At 34.6% G+C, this 19,967-nt stretch overlaps 1 protein-coding gene across 7 annotated transcripts in view; it reads right to left on the bottom strand.

Annotated features, from left to right (window-relative positions):
• XRCC4 (X-ray repair cross complementing 4) overlaps positions 1–19,967 on the bottom strand; it is a 274,190-nt gene that overhangs the window by 153,105 nt on the left and 101,118 nt on the right. For all 7 annotated transcript variants that reach the window (XM_055342254.1, XM_055342259.1, XM_055342257.1 and 4 more), the window contains exons 5-6: positions 18,748–18,900; positions 17,318–17,424 (exon numbers count right to left, since the gene is read on the bottom strand). In XM_055342254.1, coding sequence (XP_055198229.1) covers positions 17,318–17,424; positions 18,748–18,900 — 260 coding nt within the window. The remainder of the gene's footprint in view (positions 1–17,317; positions 17,425–18,747; positions 18,901–19,967) is intronic.

The raw sequence follows: 19,967 nt of genomic DNA, 5'->3' as shown, positions 1-19,967 counted from the left end.
TGCCCCAGTAATTATTCTTGATAACTAAAATTTAAAAAAAATATAAGTTGTGGGAAGTAAAGATTTCTGGATAATACGTAAATACAAGAAAGACCTGGGTTTTTTTTTTCTAAGGAAGAATGAGTTCCCCCTAATGAGGCAATCAGTAGACAAAAGATCAACTTACATTATTCTAAACTGACACTTCAACAGTGATGTTGATTATTAACATCAGTAACCTCCTCTAGAGTGCCTAAGGAGAGAAAAGAATAGAGGAGGCTCTTAGTCTCTCTCTGGATTCATTTACAGAGAAAATCAGAATCAGTTGGGTACTTCCATTTGCCAATTGCACAGACACAGGAACATGAAGTTATCCAAGCCAAAGTTAGAGAAATCGGTAGGATTTATATTGACCTCAGACTTCTTTACAGATTGATCAGTTCTGTGCATCCAACTGGATTTTAAATGTCTTAATAATTGTTTACTTTCAAGTATAATAAATGACAAAAAAGCTCTTTTACTTCAATATTCTTTACACTAAATCTTGCGACCTCACCTATACAAAATACTTAAGATTTAACAATCAAATCTAGGTATTATTTAATACTAAAAGAACCTGAATCATAGAGTGGGTAATTAAATAGCATGGCCTTTGCTGTCAGCCATAAGTGAGTTCAAATTTTGGCTGTTTCTCCTACTAGTTTTGTAATCTTGGACAAATTACTTAACCTCTCTTTTGAATTGAGAGCTAGACGGCCTGATATTGATTGTGGTCAAGATGAAATGAGATAAGTTATGCAAGGCACCTAGCACAGCATCCCACACAGAGCAGCATAAGATCAATGTTGGTTCACTTTCCCATTACTCTTTTTGACCAGAAACTTAGCAGACTCAATGACCTTGATCTGAACAAAATTTTATTTCAGTAAGCCTAGGAACTCTAATATTGATATTGTTTTGAAAGGGTAGGCATATTTAGACAAAACTCTACATAGGCAGTTCTCCCCAAATTGAAAAAATAGTTTCCAATGAAAGTCCTAATGCTTTAACACCTGGTCTTTTACCCAGCCCCTTGAGAATTATGTGACAGCTCAGCTCCTGCTCTTAATTTTTTGGTTTTCAGTAACAGTCTACTGAAGACCTTTGTGGAGCACTCATTAGCAAGACTTTTAATAAATCTTTTATACAAGTATTAGGACAATTCACTTTGACAAAAACTGTGACTACCTATTAAATACAAAGCACTGTGCTGATGCTGAAGAGCAAAGATGAGTAAACCATGGATTTATCCCTTTTCTTTAGAAGTTCACAGTCAGACAAGAACACAACTATCATGATGATGTCTGTGGTGATTTTAAAATTCATCAGGAATGCAGAAAACGTAAAAGGTGATTTTGGTGAAAAGGGTGATGTAGAATATTGTAATTCTTTATTCTTGTGAAAATATTTTATGGAGGCATAATTAGTTTGCCCTCTGGCTTTTAAAATATTCTAGGATATGGTTTCATGGAAAGAAAAGTATAATGGGGGATAAAAGTTTTCTTTAGGGTAGTGTCCAACAAAACAGAGATTTAAACCAGGCTGGCTTGCAGATAAAAGGAGTGTATTTTGCAGTGAAAGTCATTAAAAACACCTTATTACACATTGTAAAGTCCAATAGCTAAGGGAATTGTGACTCATTTAAACTCTAACAAATGACCAATCCACATAAGTGGGTCTCACAGGCAGTTTATAATCAATCATAGTCAATGAATCTGTGAGTAAGTGGCATACCAGCCAAAGAAAAGAGAATGAATGTAGTCTTTTAGGCTAATTTGGATATAACACAATGTTTAAATAAGTGTTTTGAAGCTTAGGGAAAAACAACTAGTATAAATTATATTTTATCCTTCTGAAATAGGTAGAAAATTGTGCCAAATAAAAGTTATAACTGCTGGGCTTTGTTTAGCAATAAGATGATACTAAAACAAACTCTGAAGCAGTCCTGATTCTATGCCAGATAATAATGACAGAAGTCCAAATGTGTCAACATTTTACTAAGAGTGCTCAAACAACATGGCAGGTAAAATGAACCAAAAATTATAATCCAATTTAAACTGCATTTATTGTGTTCATCTCAAATATGTTCAATTATACTGCAAAGGAGACATTCACTTCATAAACAAATGTTAGAAACCCTACTGCAAGCAAGGCACTATGCTTGATAATGCAGAAACAACACTAAATCAACCCAATTAACTTTTAGAATACAGAGAACAAAAAGTATGGAAAACAAAATTGTATCTTAAAAAAGTTCTTTGGAATCCACATATTTCTAAATAAAAGAGTAACATCAATAAGAAGTGCAAATACTTTCACATACATTATTGATAAATGGCTTCCTGAGTCCCTGCCTGGCATAGAGGTAAGAAACAGGTATCCTACCCACAATAATAAAGAGAAGATAAGACATGAGCTCTCAGCTCATTCTTGATCTGTTCTATTAAAACAAGCTATGATGTCTCTCCTTACAGACGTGTACCTTATTTTTGTGATGTTAATGTTCAATTAATGAAGTAGGATTAGAATGTGGTACAATCTAAATCATGTGAGCTATTACAATTTCTGTGATATTTAAACAAGCAAAATAATACACAAGCAATCCTAAGCCAAAAATGAATTCTTATCAAAAGGTAACTTTTCCTCTCCAGAATCAGAAAGAGCTAGTGAGTCAAGAGATGTCAAATTCTCCTTCTAAACGAGAATGCAGGTTAGTTCTTAAAGTAATCAAATTTTGGTTTTTAATTTTTTGTCCTAAATAAGCATGAGGTGATACAATAGAAAGATGCTAATAAAGTGGCAGCATCCTCATTTCCTGTTTTAAAAACAATACACTTCTTGGGATCCCTGGGTGGCGCAGCGGTTTGGCGCCTGCCTTTGGCCCAGGGCGCGATCCTGGAGACCTGGGATCGAATCCCACGTCGGGCTCCCGGTGCATGGAGCCTGCTTCTCCCTCTGCCTGTGTCTCTGCCTCTCTCTCTCTCTTTGTGACTATCATAAATAAATAAAAATTAAAAAAGAAAATAAATAAAAAATAAATAAAAACAATATACTTCTTATTCTGAGTTTCTGCCAATCACACTCTTTGTAACACGAGCTACAAAGAACTCAGCTTTGAAAGTCGTCTTTTCAAATGACATCATGTCTATGGTTCTCCATATAACTATCATATAACTATCAGATGCTATTTATCTTCAGGTTTAGAAGAAAAGTAGTCACTTAAAAAGCAATTAAATTTTTAGAAGAAATGATTCACTATTTCTGATTTCCATGTAATGGAAATTACAACAAGTATATAATACTTTGCATGCACAATGTCTTAACAGTATCATTAATATGAATTTGGACTCTAATGGTAACAAAGTTTAACTTTATTTCAGTTTGAAAAGCTGTACCAGGGACCCCTGGGTGGTTCAGCCATTGAGCATCTGCCTTTGGCTCAGGGTGTGATCCCGGAGTCCCGGGACTGAGTCCCACACTGGGCTCCCTTCAGGGGGCCTGCTTCTCCCTCTGCCTGTGTCTCTACCTCTCTCTCTGTGTGTCTCCTGTGAATAAATAAATAAAATCTTAAATAAAAAAAAAGAAAGAAAGCATAGCTATACCATAATATAGCAGAGAAACAGCTTGATCTCTATGTGGAAAGTCATGAAAAGAAACCTTTTGAGTTTTTAAAAAGTCACATTAATTAGCCTTTGAAATTTGTTATTTTTTTTGATAAGGAAAGTACCACGGATTTGTCAGGTAAACTCAACGTTTTTATGATTTTTTTTAAATCTCTCAAAACTTGGTACTATTAAAAATTTTTATTTTAAAATGTAATATTACCTAACTTCATAATTTTGCACTTCCAAATTAAGCATGCCAAAATATCTCTGAAATAGAATAACCAATAAAGGGGAAAAAAGGAGGAGCACCTGGGTGGCTCAGCGGTTTAGTGCCTGCCTTCAGCCCAGGGCGTGAGTGATCCTGGAGTCCCAGAATCGAGTCTCACATCAGGCTGCCTGTATGGAGCCTGCTTCTCCCTCTGCCTCTCTGCCTCTCTTTCTGTGTCTCTCATGAATAAAAACAAAAACAAAAAAACAAAACAAAACAAAAACTGTCTTTGCTTTAAAAAAAAGGGAATAAAGGAAAGATAAATGCACAGAGCAATGTAAAGGAGCTTCTATTTCAGTAAACATCATTTATTAAAGACCTAGTTTTAATATAAATGAAATTAATTTCAGTATAAAAGGTCATATTAAAAAGTAAAGTATATCAACTATTGTTATTCACTTTAAGTTTCAATAATCTCACGTTCTGTTGAAAATAAATTAAATTTCTAATAATGCAAATGTTGAACTATGGAAAATGGTGCATGGTGTAGTCCTTATTTAATCAGATTTAAAATGCATACTAATTACCATATTAAAGACTGAACTATTTAGAGGTAAGGGAATATGTTTAATTTTTATTAACTCTGTTTACTGAACTTATTTGGTCATAAAATTCATTTTTAACAAAGAATATTTTAACATTTGTCTTCTGGAATACAGTTTTAATGAATGAATATAATTTCTCAGAAGATATTTCTCTAATTCAAAGTTATCTTCCTATTAGTACTCAATTTTAACACTTTTTTTTTTCCAAATAAAAATCACTGGAAATGTATTCAAAGCAGTGCATATTAGCATCTTTTTCAGAATTCATCTTTGGTCTCTTGAGTTAACAATAATAGAATCATCCCTGATATCCCATTGTCACTGTCACTGCCACTGGCCCCAGCAGTTTTAATAATCTCTGGGTCACCAAAGTCACATCACATAATTGCCATCATAATGTCTGAGAGTTTTATAAAGCTATGTGTGTATATACATACATATAAATATATTTCCATACAATAATAATGTTTTATAAGGTCTAAAAAACACGGCAAATTGAAATATATGTTACAGTAATATAAAAAATGTTAACTGGACTTAAAGTGTCCAAAGCCCTATCTAGGGAGCATGAAACTTAAATTAATATGATACTTAACAGGTCATGGATGTACACTGCCAACTCAAGGACAGTCACTAAAACAGGAATATATAAATCTATAAGTAACAAGTTAACAAAGGGAGAAAGAATAATAATGAGAATAAAAGACAAAGAGTACATTAGATCTAAATCTAAATATGTAAATAACTACATGAACTATAAATGGAGCAAATACTCCAATTAAAAGACAAAAATTATTAGACTGGGTTTAAAAAACACCTATAGGGCAGCCCCCATAGCTCAGCGGTTTAGCGCCGCCTTCAGCCCAGGGTGTGATCCTGGAGTCCCCGGGATCAAGTCCCATGTCAGACTCCCTGCATGGAGCCTGGTTCTCCCTCTGCCTGTGTTTCTGCCTCTCTCTCTTTCTCTCTCTATGTCTCTCATGAATAAATAAATAAAATCTTTAAAAAAATAAAAAATAAGTACCTACCGATTTTAAATATATAAAAAGATTGAAAGTAAAAGAGTAAAAAAAGATGAAAATGATATACCATGTAAACATCAAGAAAAAGAGAGCAGGTATAACTATACTATTATCAAAGAGAATTTTAAGGGAAAGAAGCAGTACTAGACCAACAAGAGAGGTATTCATAATGGTAAGAAAAAAAATCAATTCACCAAAAAGGTATAACAATTCTAAATTTATATCCACTGAATAATAAGTAGTAGATACTGTAAAGTCTATATTTTAAAACTATATTTTATATTTAAAAATTATATATTTCTATATTTTTAAATGTCTACATGGACATCTGGTAGTATTATTTAATATTTATTTAGCACCTCTATACACAAACCTTTTAATCAAAGACTGAGTATAAATCACTGTTCTGCTGCCTTATTTGCTTTGCCATCAAATCATAACAGAATCTCCAACACTGATATGAACATTTTCATTCATCATAATGGTACACTAATGTCACCAGGCTCTATCTTTTACCAGTTCAATGTGTGCCCACTACATTAAGTAAGAAATCAAGGAGGCCATATGTTCTGACCCTTTCTTTTTTAGGAGTCTTAAATTATTTTATAAAAACAAAGGCATTAGATATACTTAAATTCAAAATATAAAATTATAGAGACCTCTTAGATTTTAAAAAATTAGTGTTCTACTAAATGAAAAGAAAGAACTTTAGCACAGGAAGGGTTCTCAGAAATGAGTTGTCTAACCTACAGAATGGGAGAAGATATTTGCAAATAACATATCAGATAAAGGGCTAGTTTCCAAAATCTATAAAGAACTTATTAAACTCAACACCAAAGAAACAAACAATCCAATCATGAAATGGGCAAAAGACATGAAGAGAAATCTCACAGAGGAAGACATAGACATGGCCAACATGCACATGAGAAAATGCTCTGCATCACTTGCCATCAGGGAAATACAAATCAAAGCCACAATGAGATACCACCTCACACCAGTGAGAATGGGGAAGATTAACAAGGCAGGAAACCACAAATGTTGGAGAGGATGCGGAGAAAAGGGAACCCTCTTACACTGTTGGTGGGAATGTGAACTGGTGCAGCCACTCTGGAACACTGTGTGGAGGTTCCTCAAAGAATTAAAAATAGACCTGCCCTAGGACCCAGCAACTGCACTGCTGGGGATTTACCCCAAAGATACAGATGCAATGAAACGCCGGGACACCTGCACCCCGATGTTTCTAGCAGCAATGTCCACAGTAGCCAAACTGTGGAAGGAGCCTCGGTGTCCATCGAAAGAAGAATGGATAAAGAAGATGTGGTTTATGTATACAATGGAATATTCCTCAGCCATTAGAAACGACAAATACCCACCATTTGCTTCGACGTGGATGGACCTGGAGGGTATTATGCTGAGTGAAGTAAGTCAATCGGAGAAGGACAAACAGTGTATGTTCTCATTCATTTGGGGAATATGAATCATAGTGAAAGGGAATATAAGGGAAGGGAGAAGAAATGTGTGGGAAATATCAGAAAGGGAGACAGAACATAAAGACTTCTAACTCTGGGAAATGAACTAGGGGTGGTGGAGGGGGAGGAGGGCGGGGGGTGGGGGTGAATGGGTGACGGGCACTGAGGGGGACACTTGACGGGATGAGCACTGGGTGTTATTCTGTATGTTGGTAAATCGAACACCAATAAAAATTAATTTATTAAAAAAAAATGAGTTGTCTAGCTAGACTGCCTGGATTAGAGTCCCAGTTCTAGAACTTACTAACTCTGTTACCTTAGTCAAGTGTTTTAATATTTCTATGCCTCAATTCTCTCAGTTGTAAAATGGTGATAATAATAGTATATACTTCAAAGAACTGCTGTTAGATGTAAATCAAGTAAAACATCTAAGAAACGTAGAATACATTCTGACACTCATGTAAATGCTTATATAACTGAGTCTATTGTAGCTGTGGTGGTGGCAATGACATCATTGTAACAGTGGTGGTAGAACCATAAAAGAACAATAGTGATAGCAATAGTAATAGTAAAGGAGGAGGAGGAGGAACAATAACTGTAGTATTAGAATTAGAGAAGAACTAGTCCAACTAGTCATCATTGTCAGAATAATCTTCTTCCAGGGGTCACAAACTCAAACATATACAGAAATCATGCAAGTATCATCAATGAATAAAGTGAGCCAGATCAAATACAGAAGGAGGTGTTACAGACTGCAGAAAACTAGGAACCTATGCCCTATACAAATGCATTCAGAGTTATTATTTAAAACACTGATGTTAACAAAGGAAAAACATACCAAAGATCAACAATTACAATCTCTGATATGGTCCAAGTTATTCATTTAAATTAAAAAACAATATGGTTTTTAATATGGCTAGCCATTATGCTTGAGAAGTAACATGGCTAGCATTACTCTAAGTTCTTTTTTTGTTCTATCATCCCCCCCAAAATTACAACTACCACCACAAAATACTGAGTGTCACAGATGTATGTTTGCACTACTATTTCTCAGCAGCGCTGAGTTTTAACACAAGGTTGGAAATTGGCACTCAGGATCTCTCTTTGATTTCTTTTTCTGCCCACCCCACTTGTAACTGTTCTCTTTCACTACACTACATATTTGGACTCTACTTAGCAAGCCTGCTGATATCCATCCTTCACACATACCCTGCCCTCCAGAATGAAGCTTCAGCAAGTATCATGTCAATGCTGGTAGGCTGGCAACATTCCAAAACCTCATCACTGGTAACCTCCTTTATCCTTTTGATCTTAAATATGGCTTATAAATGATGTTGATGAATTGGTTCAAGGGACCAGATGTGCTGTTTGTGGGGGAGATCCCTGTCACAATCACTAAGAGATAAGAGTCCTATATATCACATTATAGACATTCAGCTGATTTAGAGATTATTGCTGTATTACTCCACCTTTTGTCTCGACTGGGTCATGGTTGCAGTTATACAGGATCAATAAAAATGTTTAGTTTCATTTTCCTAGGACAAAAATGATCCAGGCTTTCTTAAGTCCGTTTCACTACACTGAATCAAAAACAATAAGTAAAACAGTGCAAAACCTTTTGCATTTCTTAGATATAAATACTCAATTATACCCATAATCAGCTAAAGATCTCACGGGCTTACATTAACAGCTTCATAAAAACTTGGTAGTACAACTTGATTTTATTTTCACAATAATATATATCTGTTATAGAACCACAAAATCAGCCTGAGATGAAACTTTTTAGGACACCAAGATCAGTATGTCAAATAGAACTATGTGAGTCACATATAGAATTTTAAATTTTCTATTAAATACGTCTGAAGAAGTAAAAAAAAGAAGCAAATGAAGGTAATATTAATAATATATTTAACTCTACATCCAAAATAATTATTTAATTAATATAAAAATGTATTAATGAGACACATTACTTCTTTTTTCATACTGTTTTTGAAATCAAATGTTTGGTTTATACTTATGGCACATTTCAATTTGGACTAGCCATGTTTACGGGGTTCAACAGTCTCAGGTCACTAGTGGCTACCTGACTGAACAGTGCAGTGCAGCTCTAGAAAAATCCAATCCCATAAACTGACACATAGTGATTTAGTTTCTGCTTGAATGCTATTTTCTCTTCTCAACTTCATTTATTCTAAGCTGCAGTTTCCTTTTAATATGTCTTATTCCATCTTTTTTGCTTGAAATATCATTCTCCTAGGTCAATAATTCTGAATTATTTTTGGAATATACTCCCAATTGAAAACATAATAAAAATTTGAAACTTGCTCTAGAAAAATGTACATGTGCTTTTGTTATGAGTTTAACTGTTTCCCTCCCAAAAAGACATTTTGGGGTACTAATCCTTAGTACCAAAGAATGTGATTCTTCTGTGGAGACAGATTCACCGAGGTAATCAATTAACAATTACTGGCATGGGCTTTACTCAATGAGACTGCCGGCCTTATAAAATGGGAAATTTGGATGCGGCACAGAGGACAGTGATGCAAAGAGACACTGGGAGAGGTGGCCTTTAATAAGCTGAGGAAAGAAGCCTGGACAGAGCCTTCCTTCCTGACCCTCAGAAAGAATCAACCTTGTTGACAATTCAACTTAGGACTTCTAGCTTCAGAAGTATGAGAAAATATATTTCTGTTGTTTAAGCCACCCAGTTTGTGGTACTCAGTTATAGCAGCCCAGCAAACTAATACATGCATATATGTATATAATATTACATACAATTCCAAAGAGTTTCTTAACCAAAGGTAATAACTCACTTTGAGACAGAATGAACCAAATCAAATAGCATTAAATAGTGTTTCCATCAATTATTAATATTGTCAGCCAATGTTTGTCCTTTATTTTTTTAAGATTTTATTTATTTATGCATGAGAGACACACAGAGAGAGAGAGAGAGAGGCAGAGACATAGGCAGAGGGAGAAGCAGGCTCCAAGAAGGGAGCCTGACGTGGGACTCAATCCCGGGTCTCCAGGATCACGCCCTGGGCTGAAGTGGGCGCTAAACCGCTCAGCCAACCGGGGCTGCCCCCAACATTTGTCCTAAGTCCATTCTCAGATCAATCCTCTTACTAGAACAATGGGAACAATAAGATTTTTAAACCATCTTTAGAATCCTGAAAGTCACTTACTCACTACTGTTTTGAGGTTTAATATTTTCATAGGTTCATGATATATTTTAAGAATATATCCTTGATTATGTGATCCACTCCCCATATTTAGTATATGTCCTCTTAAAATAGAGACATAGAGAGACTGTTCTGGGAAAATATTTGTTTTCTTGGGGATCCCTGGGTGGCTCAGTAGTTTGGTGCCTGCCTTTGGCCCAGGGCGCGATCCTGGGGTCCTTGGATTGAGTCCCGCGTTGGGCTCCTGGCATGGAGCCTGCTTCTCTCTCCTCTCTCTATGTCTATCATAAATAAATAAATCTTTAAAAAAATATTTGTTTTCTTTTAGATGTTTCTTCTTTTTCCACCTAACTTATAAATAAATTAGGACGCCCAGGTGGTTCAGTGGTTGAGCATTTTCCTTTGGCTCAGGGTGTGATCCCAGGGTCCTGGGATCAAGTCCCACATCGGGCTACCCACGGGGAGCCTGTTTCTCCCTCTGCCTGTGTTCCTGCCTCTCTGTCTCTCTCATGAATAAATAAAATCTTAAAAAATAATAATTTATATACAAATCAAAATGATCTAAAACAGGATTTCTCACAAAGGGTGCATGGGATAATAACTTCCACTGGAAAAGTTCCTAAGGTCTTATAATTCTAAGAAATGTTCCACAGTACAATCTACCCTTCATTACTATCTACATTAGCATATTAAAGACACTAAGAAGTCACGCAGAAAAGAAAAAATGAATAAGAGACCACATATCTTTCTTTCATATGTATATTACCCCTTGAAACAGCGTGTAAATGAATACTTCCATCAAGTCACCATACACTGTAAAATCCTAGACTTAGATGCTTGGAGCAAGAAAGTACTATAGCCACACAGCAGGCTAAACTTCGGTTAGTATATTGACCCAATGCACTTAGCCACTGCTGCCAAATTATTACTTCCATGAACACAGCTGGATGTGGGTATCTCCTCCACATTTCCTCATCTGAGCCTTTTTTGATCCAGGCCTAACAAATGCCAGTCCTCACAGCCTCCCAAGTCCTGACAGAATTTTCATATTGATCAAACTCAAGGATTATGGGAGAGGGCAAGAAAGGAGGGCAGAGGACAGCAGTGCGGGCAGCCCTAGGCAAGAACTGCACAGTTCCTAATGGAATTTCAGCAATTTTTCCAAGCATAAATACTTCTCATATTGTTCTTTGCCTTTACTAATTTCCAGAGCACTTCAATGAATGGCTTCTTGGCCTTTTGGCTAAGATCAAGTGCAGAGCACTTCAATGTTTGTTTCTTTTTTGTCAGTTTAGATTTATAGTTACTTTTTGGGAAGATTAGCTAACCTCATTCATCCATAGGGAGAGGTAAATATTCTTAATGAATCTCTTTCGATCTCTAAGAATATATAAAGATGTAAAAATAGTTGCCTAGGAGGTCATATCAAAGTTATATTTTAATAGTATGGAATAGAGAAATTATCACAGATTTACTACGAATCTTTGATATATTTGAGATTCTCAGGTAGATAAATACTAGGTCAAAATCTGAAGCAATTAATATACAGAGGGATTGAGAGAAGTCAGAAAGAAAAAGATAAATACTGTATGATATCACTTATATGTGGAATCTAAAAAGGTCAAATTCATAAAAACAGAGTAGAATGATGGTTACCAGGGGCTAGGGGAAGGGAACTAGGGAAATGTTTAAGGGTACAAACTTGCTACTACGTAGATAAATAAGTCTTTAACTGCTCAGGAATGCCTGGGTGGCTCAGTAGCATGATCCTGGGGTCCTGGGACAAGTCCCACATCAGGCTCCCAGCAGGTAGCTTGCTTCTCCCTCTGCCTATGTCTCTCCCTCTCTCTGTGTGTCTCTCAGGAATAAGTAAATAAACAAATGTTTAGTTTCATTTTCCTAGGACAAAAATGATCAGGGTTTCTTAAGTCTGTTTTACTACATTAAATCAAAGAACAATAAATAAATAAAAATGATATATGTCAATTATATCTCAACAGAAAAAATATACAAGGAATAACCTCAATAGAAATATGTGCATTTTGGAATATTTCCCATAGCTATATATCATGAAGTTTTATGTGTTTAATCTTATGATGTTATCTTTCTGGAGAATTTATGTAGAAATAGAATCTCCTCTTTAGCAGAAGAAGTGTTCTCATCACTCTATTGCATCAACTGCAATTTCCTATGTTAAGAAATTTCCAAGGTTTTAAAAAATATCTCAAAAAGAGATGTGCAGATATGATTACTGCTACAGAAGGCAAATGTTTCTCATTCTTTTCTGTGTGTCCAACAGTAACATAATTAACCTTTTTTTAGGCCTCTGTTTCTTCATCTGAAAAATGACAGGCTTGAACTAGAAGATCTAGAACTAGATGAGATCTAGATTTCTGAAGTACATAGTATCATTCCTCAGCAATGCTGCTTATGAATAAGAGCCCACAACTGCTAGGAAATGCACTCAAATTGCTCTTCCAGTTTTGCGACAGGTTTCACTAAATCAAGCTTTTGATTTAGAATTTATAAATAAATGAGTCTATGATAAACAAGCTGGATAAGATTAAGGGAATAATCTGTGATTCTAAAGTTGAATTTCTGACTAATCTCTTTGGCAGTACATGTTGTTATCCCTTCTGTGACTAGACATTCACTGTTTGAAGCAACGAGCTCTTTGATACTTAGAAATTTTGGATTCTGCTCTATTTTTAAAAGCTACTATATCAGTATTCATCAACTCTTTGACATAGCCATTCATTTATTTTCTAAAAGGCTATTCTATAACACTTCCTTTCAGGAAGCCCACCAACTAAGTAGAAGCCTAAATTACTGATAGCAGTAATACAGGGACCTTCCTGTTGGTTAAAAATCAAGACTAATTAAACTAGTGTGCTAAATCCTGGGCTAATAATTATGCAGATGAGTGGCAGAAAGCTTATTTTATTTGTTTTTAGTGGTTTTGTACCTTTAAAATGAAGCTAAGAATAAAATATTCTAGAAAAAGTATTTTTCATATTCATACTTTAAGGCTGATTTAATTGGCTCTAATTTTAAGAAATATCAATATTTACTATAGAGATAATTATAACTTAATTATCAACAATCTTAATATTTTAGAATAATAATTTAAAATAACGAGACATTAAAATAATTCCTCTTGTAAAGGCTAATTAGAAACCAATTAAGCATAAGTTTTCAAAATACTTTATAAGAAAAATCCTATTTCTATGAAATAAGCTCAATCTGTACTAAATATTCACCTACATTTTGAATTATGTTAACACTAAAAAATGTTTTGCAATAATGGTTAAAATGCTTAGAATATTCATTTAAATCTTGCTTTATATAGTATTTAAATATTTATATACTTACAGAAAAGTATAATATGTAGTTTTGGGTGATAGAAACTGTGATGTTCAAGTTTCCGAACACTTTGTATATCTCCTTCTAGCTAGTCAACTTTAAAAATTTTACAGGTTTTTCATACTATATGGTATAATACATATGAGCATGATGTAGTTTATTAGACTGGAGTTCTGGCATCAGCTATTTCCTCAGCAATCCTAATGATGGGGGTAAATTTAAAACTCTGGAGAAAAAGTAATAAAGTAGATTGCCTATACATGAAAATGTAACCTATCAATTCCCTGCAAACTACAATATCCCTATTATAATTCTGAATATATGTATACAAATATGCAGACGTTTTCCTTGAATGAATACTGTGGAATCACTAAGTGACCTTGGTCTCACTAAACTTTTATCATGCAAGACTGGGATAAAAATGTGAACAAATCATGAGGAAATTTGATGGTTTTGACAATTAATGATGAAAATACATCTACATAATAGAAATGGCTACCAAATTAAATATTTAGCCATTTAAACAAATGGCATTCTGGAAGAATAAATATATTAAATCACATCATTTTTTTTCTCTTGTTCTTATAATAGAGAACGTACACATGAACCTGTACTATCTAAGATAAATTCTAATATTTACTTGTATGATAAGAATAGGTAGATGGCAGAGTAAGTTCAGTAAGTAACTTTCATTGCTCTGGCCCAAATACATAGTAATAACATATAAAATACCAAAAGACAAAGTTATGATTAAATATAAATACATATATCCCACGGACTAAAAGCATATTTTGTCCCTGTAAAAAATGAATTATAGAACCTTGTAAGTTATACGGAAGGTTATTTTATTGTTTAATACATATAACCTTTTTCCTCAGATATATGGAATCTAGTACTTAATTCGGTATTAAGCGTTTTAGACCTGAGGTTCTTTTTTTCTCTCCAAACTTCAGTTTCCTGAAGATTTCTTACTGAAGCAGAAAGAAAAGGATAGTTAATATTTCTAATAAAAATGGTCTTAATTCTTGACATCAAAACATGCCCAAAGCAAGTGCAAAAAAAAAAAAAAAAAAAGTAGAATCGGAGACCTATATGTCGAATGTAGTGAACTAGATTTTAGTTAAAGAAAATACACCATGTAAAATATAGAAAAAATGTAAAATGTACTAATCATTTTTGAAGAGAAATTTTGCCAGATTTAGGATAGTGCAATTGTAGTAAAGCTCTGCCTAAAATAGACTGAACACATAAAGAACCCCATCCTCATAGACCCATTATTTAACCATATATCTTCTCTTCAACAATAATTTTCATCCACTTCAAAGACTGGTGAGATACTATGAATAAGAAACAAAATCAAAGACCATTGAATTTAATAAAAGTTTTGAACATTTAGATTGGAAAGAATAGATTCTCTTTTTAATTAGCTTTTACTATATTAGCTTTAATATAGTTGAAGTCTTTAATGAGAATGACTTGATTTTATATTGGGTCACTAACATAAAACAAGTACAGCCTCCAAATTTAGCTCTGTTGTGCAAAAGTGAGAGTGTGTGTGATTGTGTGATCCAATATAATTCTAATTAGAATCAGATTAATCAACCAACTTATCTAACCAATATCCGTACATTTCTATGACCCCAATTAGATACTTTCCTATGTCTTTGTCTATTTATTCTAATTTCTTTCCTGTCACTATGGGAAGTGTCCATGCTCCTAGCTAACCAAATCCTGATACTTGTCCATTTGATCCCATCTTCACTTATGAGAGACCGTATTCCAACAATTCTGGCAGCATTTCCCTCCTTCCTTCCTTACTCCTATTAATATGCAATCATATTATTTCTCTTATCTAAGGAAAAGAAAACAAAACCCTTGATTCCATGCACCCTCAGGCAGCTACCCAGGTCTTTTCTTTATGGTGAAACTTGCTGAAAGTGTTGTTTAGGCTCTTTGTTTTTCTCCAATTCTCTCCTCTCACTCCTTCTGAACCTCCTATTCCTGCTATCCCACTGAAAATGTTATATTAAGATCCTCAGTAACACTTGTGTCCTACAGTGTTTGCCTACTACCCTCTGGCTGCTCCCTCTCAGCCTTCTTGGCCGGCCTCTTGATTCTACACATCCAAGTATACTAGGGTAGAGTCCTTGGATCACTGCCTTTTCTGTCTTCTCAAACTCCCTTGATAGCTTAGCCAACTTTGAACACCTCTTTACTTAACCATCTTCAGCAGGAAGCCCTCTCCCAAACTTCAAATTTGTATACCCAACTCCCTATTCAATATTTCAGAATTAATGTGTGTAACACTGAGTTCCTAACCCTTCCCTTGCATTCTCTCCCTAATTCAGTAAGTCACCTGCATGCCTTCAATATTCAATCAAAAAAAAACTTCTCATGATTGGTATCTGCCTGTCTCTCAGGACAATATCCACTAGATCAACAATAATACGCTGCCTCTGGATAAATCCAGAATCTGCTCATTGTTTATCATCTTCACTGCTATCACTCTCGCCTAAGCCACTCACATCCTTCACTCATTGTTGAACCAGCTTTCCACAGTTCTATCTTCTGTACTTACCACATTATGTATACTCTATTCTCAATGCTACAGTCAGAGTAATCCTGCTAAAATTGTAAGTCAGATCACATCCCTTGATGTTTGAAACCCTCCAACAGTTTCCAATGTAATTGAAAGCAAACCCTCACTGAAATCCTTACAATAGCCTATAAGGCCCTACACAGGATCTGTCCTCTCTCTGACCTCATATCTCCATTATCTCTATCTTCATCATCCTACTTTACCCATACTTCCCTCCATGCTATTGCTTAAACACATCAAGAAAAAGTTGATGAAAGCTCCTACATCAGAGCCTTCATACTAACTGCTTTTTTCTACCTGGCATGCTCACCCCACAGATAGACTTGTTACCTTCTCACCAAGGCCTTTTCTGGTGCCCTGGCTAAAATTACAACCTTTATCCTATTTCCACCCTGACATTTTCTATTGTCCTTCCCTGGTTTATTTTTCTCTTCAGCATTTATCACTGTCTAATATAGTTTATATTCAATTTATTCAGCTTATTGTCTGTTTCCCTGACTAGAACTTATAAACTCCATGAAAGCAAAAATATTTGTGTTTTGCTCCCTCCAACATAGAACAGTTTCTGGTACATAAGAGACACTCTGAAGATATTTGCTAAATAAATGAATCGAACACTTATTTTGAGAATACTGGGCTTCTTGCAGAACCATGTAAGTGTCAAATGAGTTCAGGGGCTACTGCCTCTAGGATATCCGTAAGACTTTAGACAAATAATCCATGGATTTAGATCTGAGAGACTGAGTAAGGCTCAGGTACTTTTAACTTAAACTGCCATTGCCCCTTCTCTTCCCCTCTAGCCCATCTCCCCTTATTGAAACTCCTTTTCTGAATAATGAAAGAAGGCTCAACCTCAAGACAATCTGAAGCATTCTGGATCACCCTGCTCCTTACCCACCCATAGAGCTCTAGCTAGGTAAGATCTTACATGTTAAAGGCAGCCAGCTTTTAGCTGAAGATAACTATCATGAACACATATCTTCCCTATTCATTATGCACCCTTCTTTAATAAGGAATAGTACTCCTGGGTGTGTATGTTTGTACATATACTTGCTTGTTTTATGAGTTGCTGCATTTTATAATAAATATTAATTTTAACATTAAATACTTGAGGTTTTAGACTAAAAACCCTAAAGAATTTTTGTAGAAGACTTTTTTCATAACATTTTTCATTACGGTTTATTATCTTTAAAATAATAAGCCCAAGTGAGATATTCAACAAAGGTGATGAATGTATTTCTCTTACCTGGAGCCGACACAGAGGGATTAGGCAGGTTTTCTCTTTCCTCATCAGTGCTTTCATCATAGATTGCATCTCTGTCAGCTGTCATTTCAGAACATGCTGTGGTTTCCCTAGAAACAGAAAAGGTAGAATTATGAATTATTGGTTCACCCTGGGCTAGGGATCAAATTCACCAGTAAGTAATAATAAAAAATATCCCTGGAAAAATACTGTAGTTAAACAAACATATATTGAAATATATATAATTAAGATGAAAGCACTTTAAAGACTGTATGTTAACTCTCTTAAGAATAAGTTTCTCTTCTACCTAATTTAAATGTGGTTTAGTGCTCACTGTAATTAACTGTTAAATCAGTTTCTTATCATATTATTCATCTATCAAAATACTATTCTTCCAAATTATTTTCTATGGATCACAATGTGTTCAGTGTTTTACTGATCTACAAGCAGTTTTGCCCTGCTTTTGATTGGCCCCAAATTCTCAGATAGGTAACTTTCATCTTATTATGAAGATACCAAGTAAGGCACAGAGAGTTTAAAGAACTCTTACTTGCCCAAAAGACATATACTAACATAGACTTATCTGCCCAAAGTCATATACTAACAGATATCAAGTGCCAGACAGCACTTGAACTAGGACTATCTGACATCAAATATTATATTCTTCAGATGATGCCTTTCATAAGCCTGTGTGTTCTCTCAGACTCAGGACACAAGATCCAAACTTGTATCCACTATAATAATTAAGTGGATAAATAATAAATAAAATAATAAAATAAAAATCAGACTCTAACAATTATAATTGCCCAAACCATACAAGGCGTAAGTCACCTGTGATTTTTCCTTAAAAATCAATTACATCTCCACTCCCAGAGCCACTTGATTCTAAAATTAACCACTACTCAGACACCAAGATTACAAATGCAGGATTACAAATTACTAATCCTGCAGCTTAGCAGAAGATAAAAGTTTTTTTTTAATTTTTATTTATTTATTCATGAGAGACACAGAGAGAGAGAGAGGCAGAGACACAGGCAGAGGGAGAAGCAGGCTCCATGCAGGAAGCCTGACGTGGAACTCGATCCCGGGTCTTCAGGATCACAACCTGGGCTGAAAGTGGCGCGAAACCACTGAGCCATCCGGGCTGCCCAGTTTTGTTATTTTTAATGATGTCTAAGAATTACACAAAAAATATTTTAGATAAACCATACTCCAGTTTTAGGATTCAAGTGTAGTTATGACAGTAGGCAGACATAGAGAGATCATGCTGAGAATTCTCCAGCCCACGGCATCCAACAGCCAGAGCATTCAACTTCAGACTGGCAAATGATCTCATGTTACTAAAAAGCTGGCATCTAACTTTCATTAAGTTTGGGGGAAAAATCCCTTTAAACTTATGTATCTGCCATCTCAAAACAGACAACTCAAAATACCTTTCATGCTCAATGTTCTTTTCTAGTTCTTGAACTTCATTTAACAATTTATGCAAGCTTCTAATCTTCGCTTTCTTCTCATTCAGCACCAGAATAAAGCGTTGATAAAGATCAGTCTCCATAGCTTCCTTAGCACTCACACATTTTTCAAATCTAAAATGTAAATAAACAAATAAATCAATCATCCAGTTTTTCTTAGTATTAATATTATTCAATCCAATACTGAAAATTATTTCAAGAAAACTTTTCAAGGAAAATACAATTAAAAGTCACTTTTACAGGTTTCCATTGATTTAAAGTTTTACACAGATAATTAAACAATTAGAATTTATTGTTTATTTATGTTAGTAATTTATGTAGTGAGGTAAGGATCAATATTGGAAAATAATGCCCAAAAAGCTTTATATATATATATATATATATATATATATATATACACAAACCATAAATAAATCTGTATTTTAACAATTCAAATATAAATTATTTCATGTATTCTTTTAAACATAGTCTTGCTCTGCCTAGTTTTCTCTTTACTATTTATACTTCTGTTGTTCTACACAGGTATTCTAGTATTTTCATTATATATGTATTTATGTAGATATGTTTAAATACATAATTTTTCACTGAAAAATTATAAACAAAAATGTCAAAATTTGATACCTTTGATATATATGTCCCTGTGCTTTCAACAACCTTTCTATCTAGAGATACAAAGAATTAGGGCCTCTTATGGAATGAAAAGGAACAAAAAACAGTATATTTTCTGGGAGCAATTACAATACTCTTATAGTAGAATCACTGCCAGGCTGTGAACTCTATAAATGCGGAGAGCAGATGTGTTTTATTGACTGCTTTATCTTTACTGCCTAAGACAGCATTTGGCATTTGACAGGTGTGGAGTAGCTATTAGAAAAATTAATTGTGTTAATATGGACATCTTATAAGGTAATGGAGAATCAGTGATTCTGAATTTATTTTTCATTCCTTTGACAGCTATTTCACCATTGTAAGAGCAAAATTTTTCATCTCCTTCAGCTTCTAAAAAAAAACTGTGGTAAATATTAATATAACAGTACTCCTTTCATCAAGAAAATCTCTTTGAGAAAGAAGTACACCAAAAAGAATGAGGAAATAAAGCAGAGCCAAAGTTGAAGAGGGGCTGCCAATATCAATGGCTTATTTTAGGCAGGGACATATCACTCACTGCATTTTTATATCAG

The sequence above is a fragment of the Nyctereutes procyonoides genome, unplaced genomic scaffold (assembly GCF_905146905.1).
Source record: "Nyctereutes procyonoides isolate TBG_1078 unplaced genomic scaffold, NYPRO_anot_genome, whole genome shotgun sequence".
Taxonomy (NCBI): domain Eukaryota; kingdom Metazoa; phylum Chordata; class Mammalia; order Carnivora; family Canidae; genus Nyctereutes; species Nyctereutes procyonoides.
This window is presented reverse-complemented; position numbering and strand designations above follow the sequence as displayed.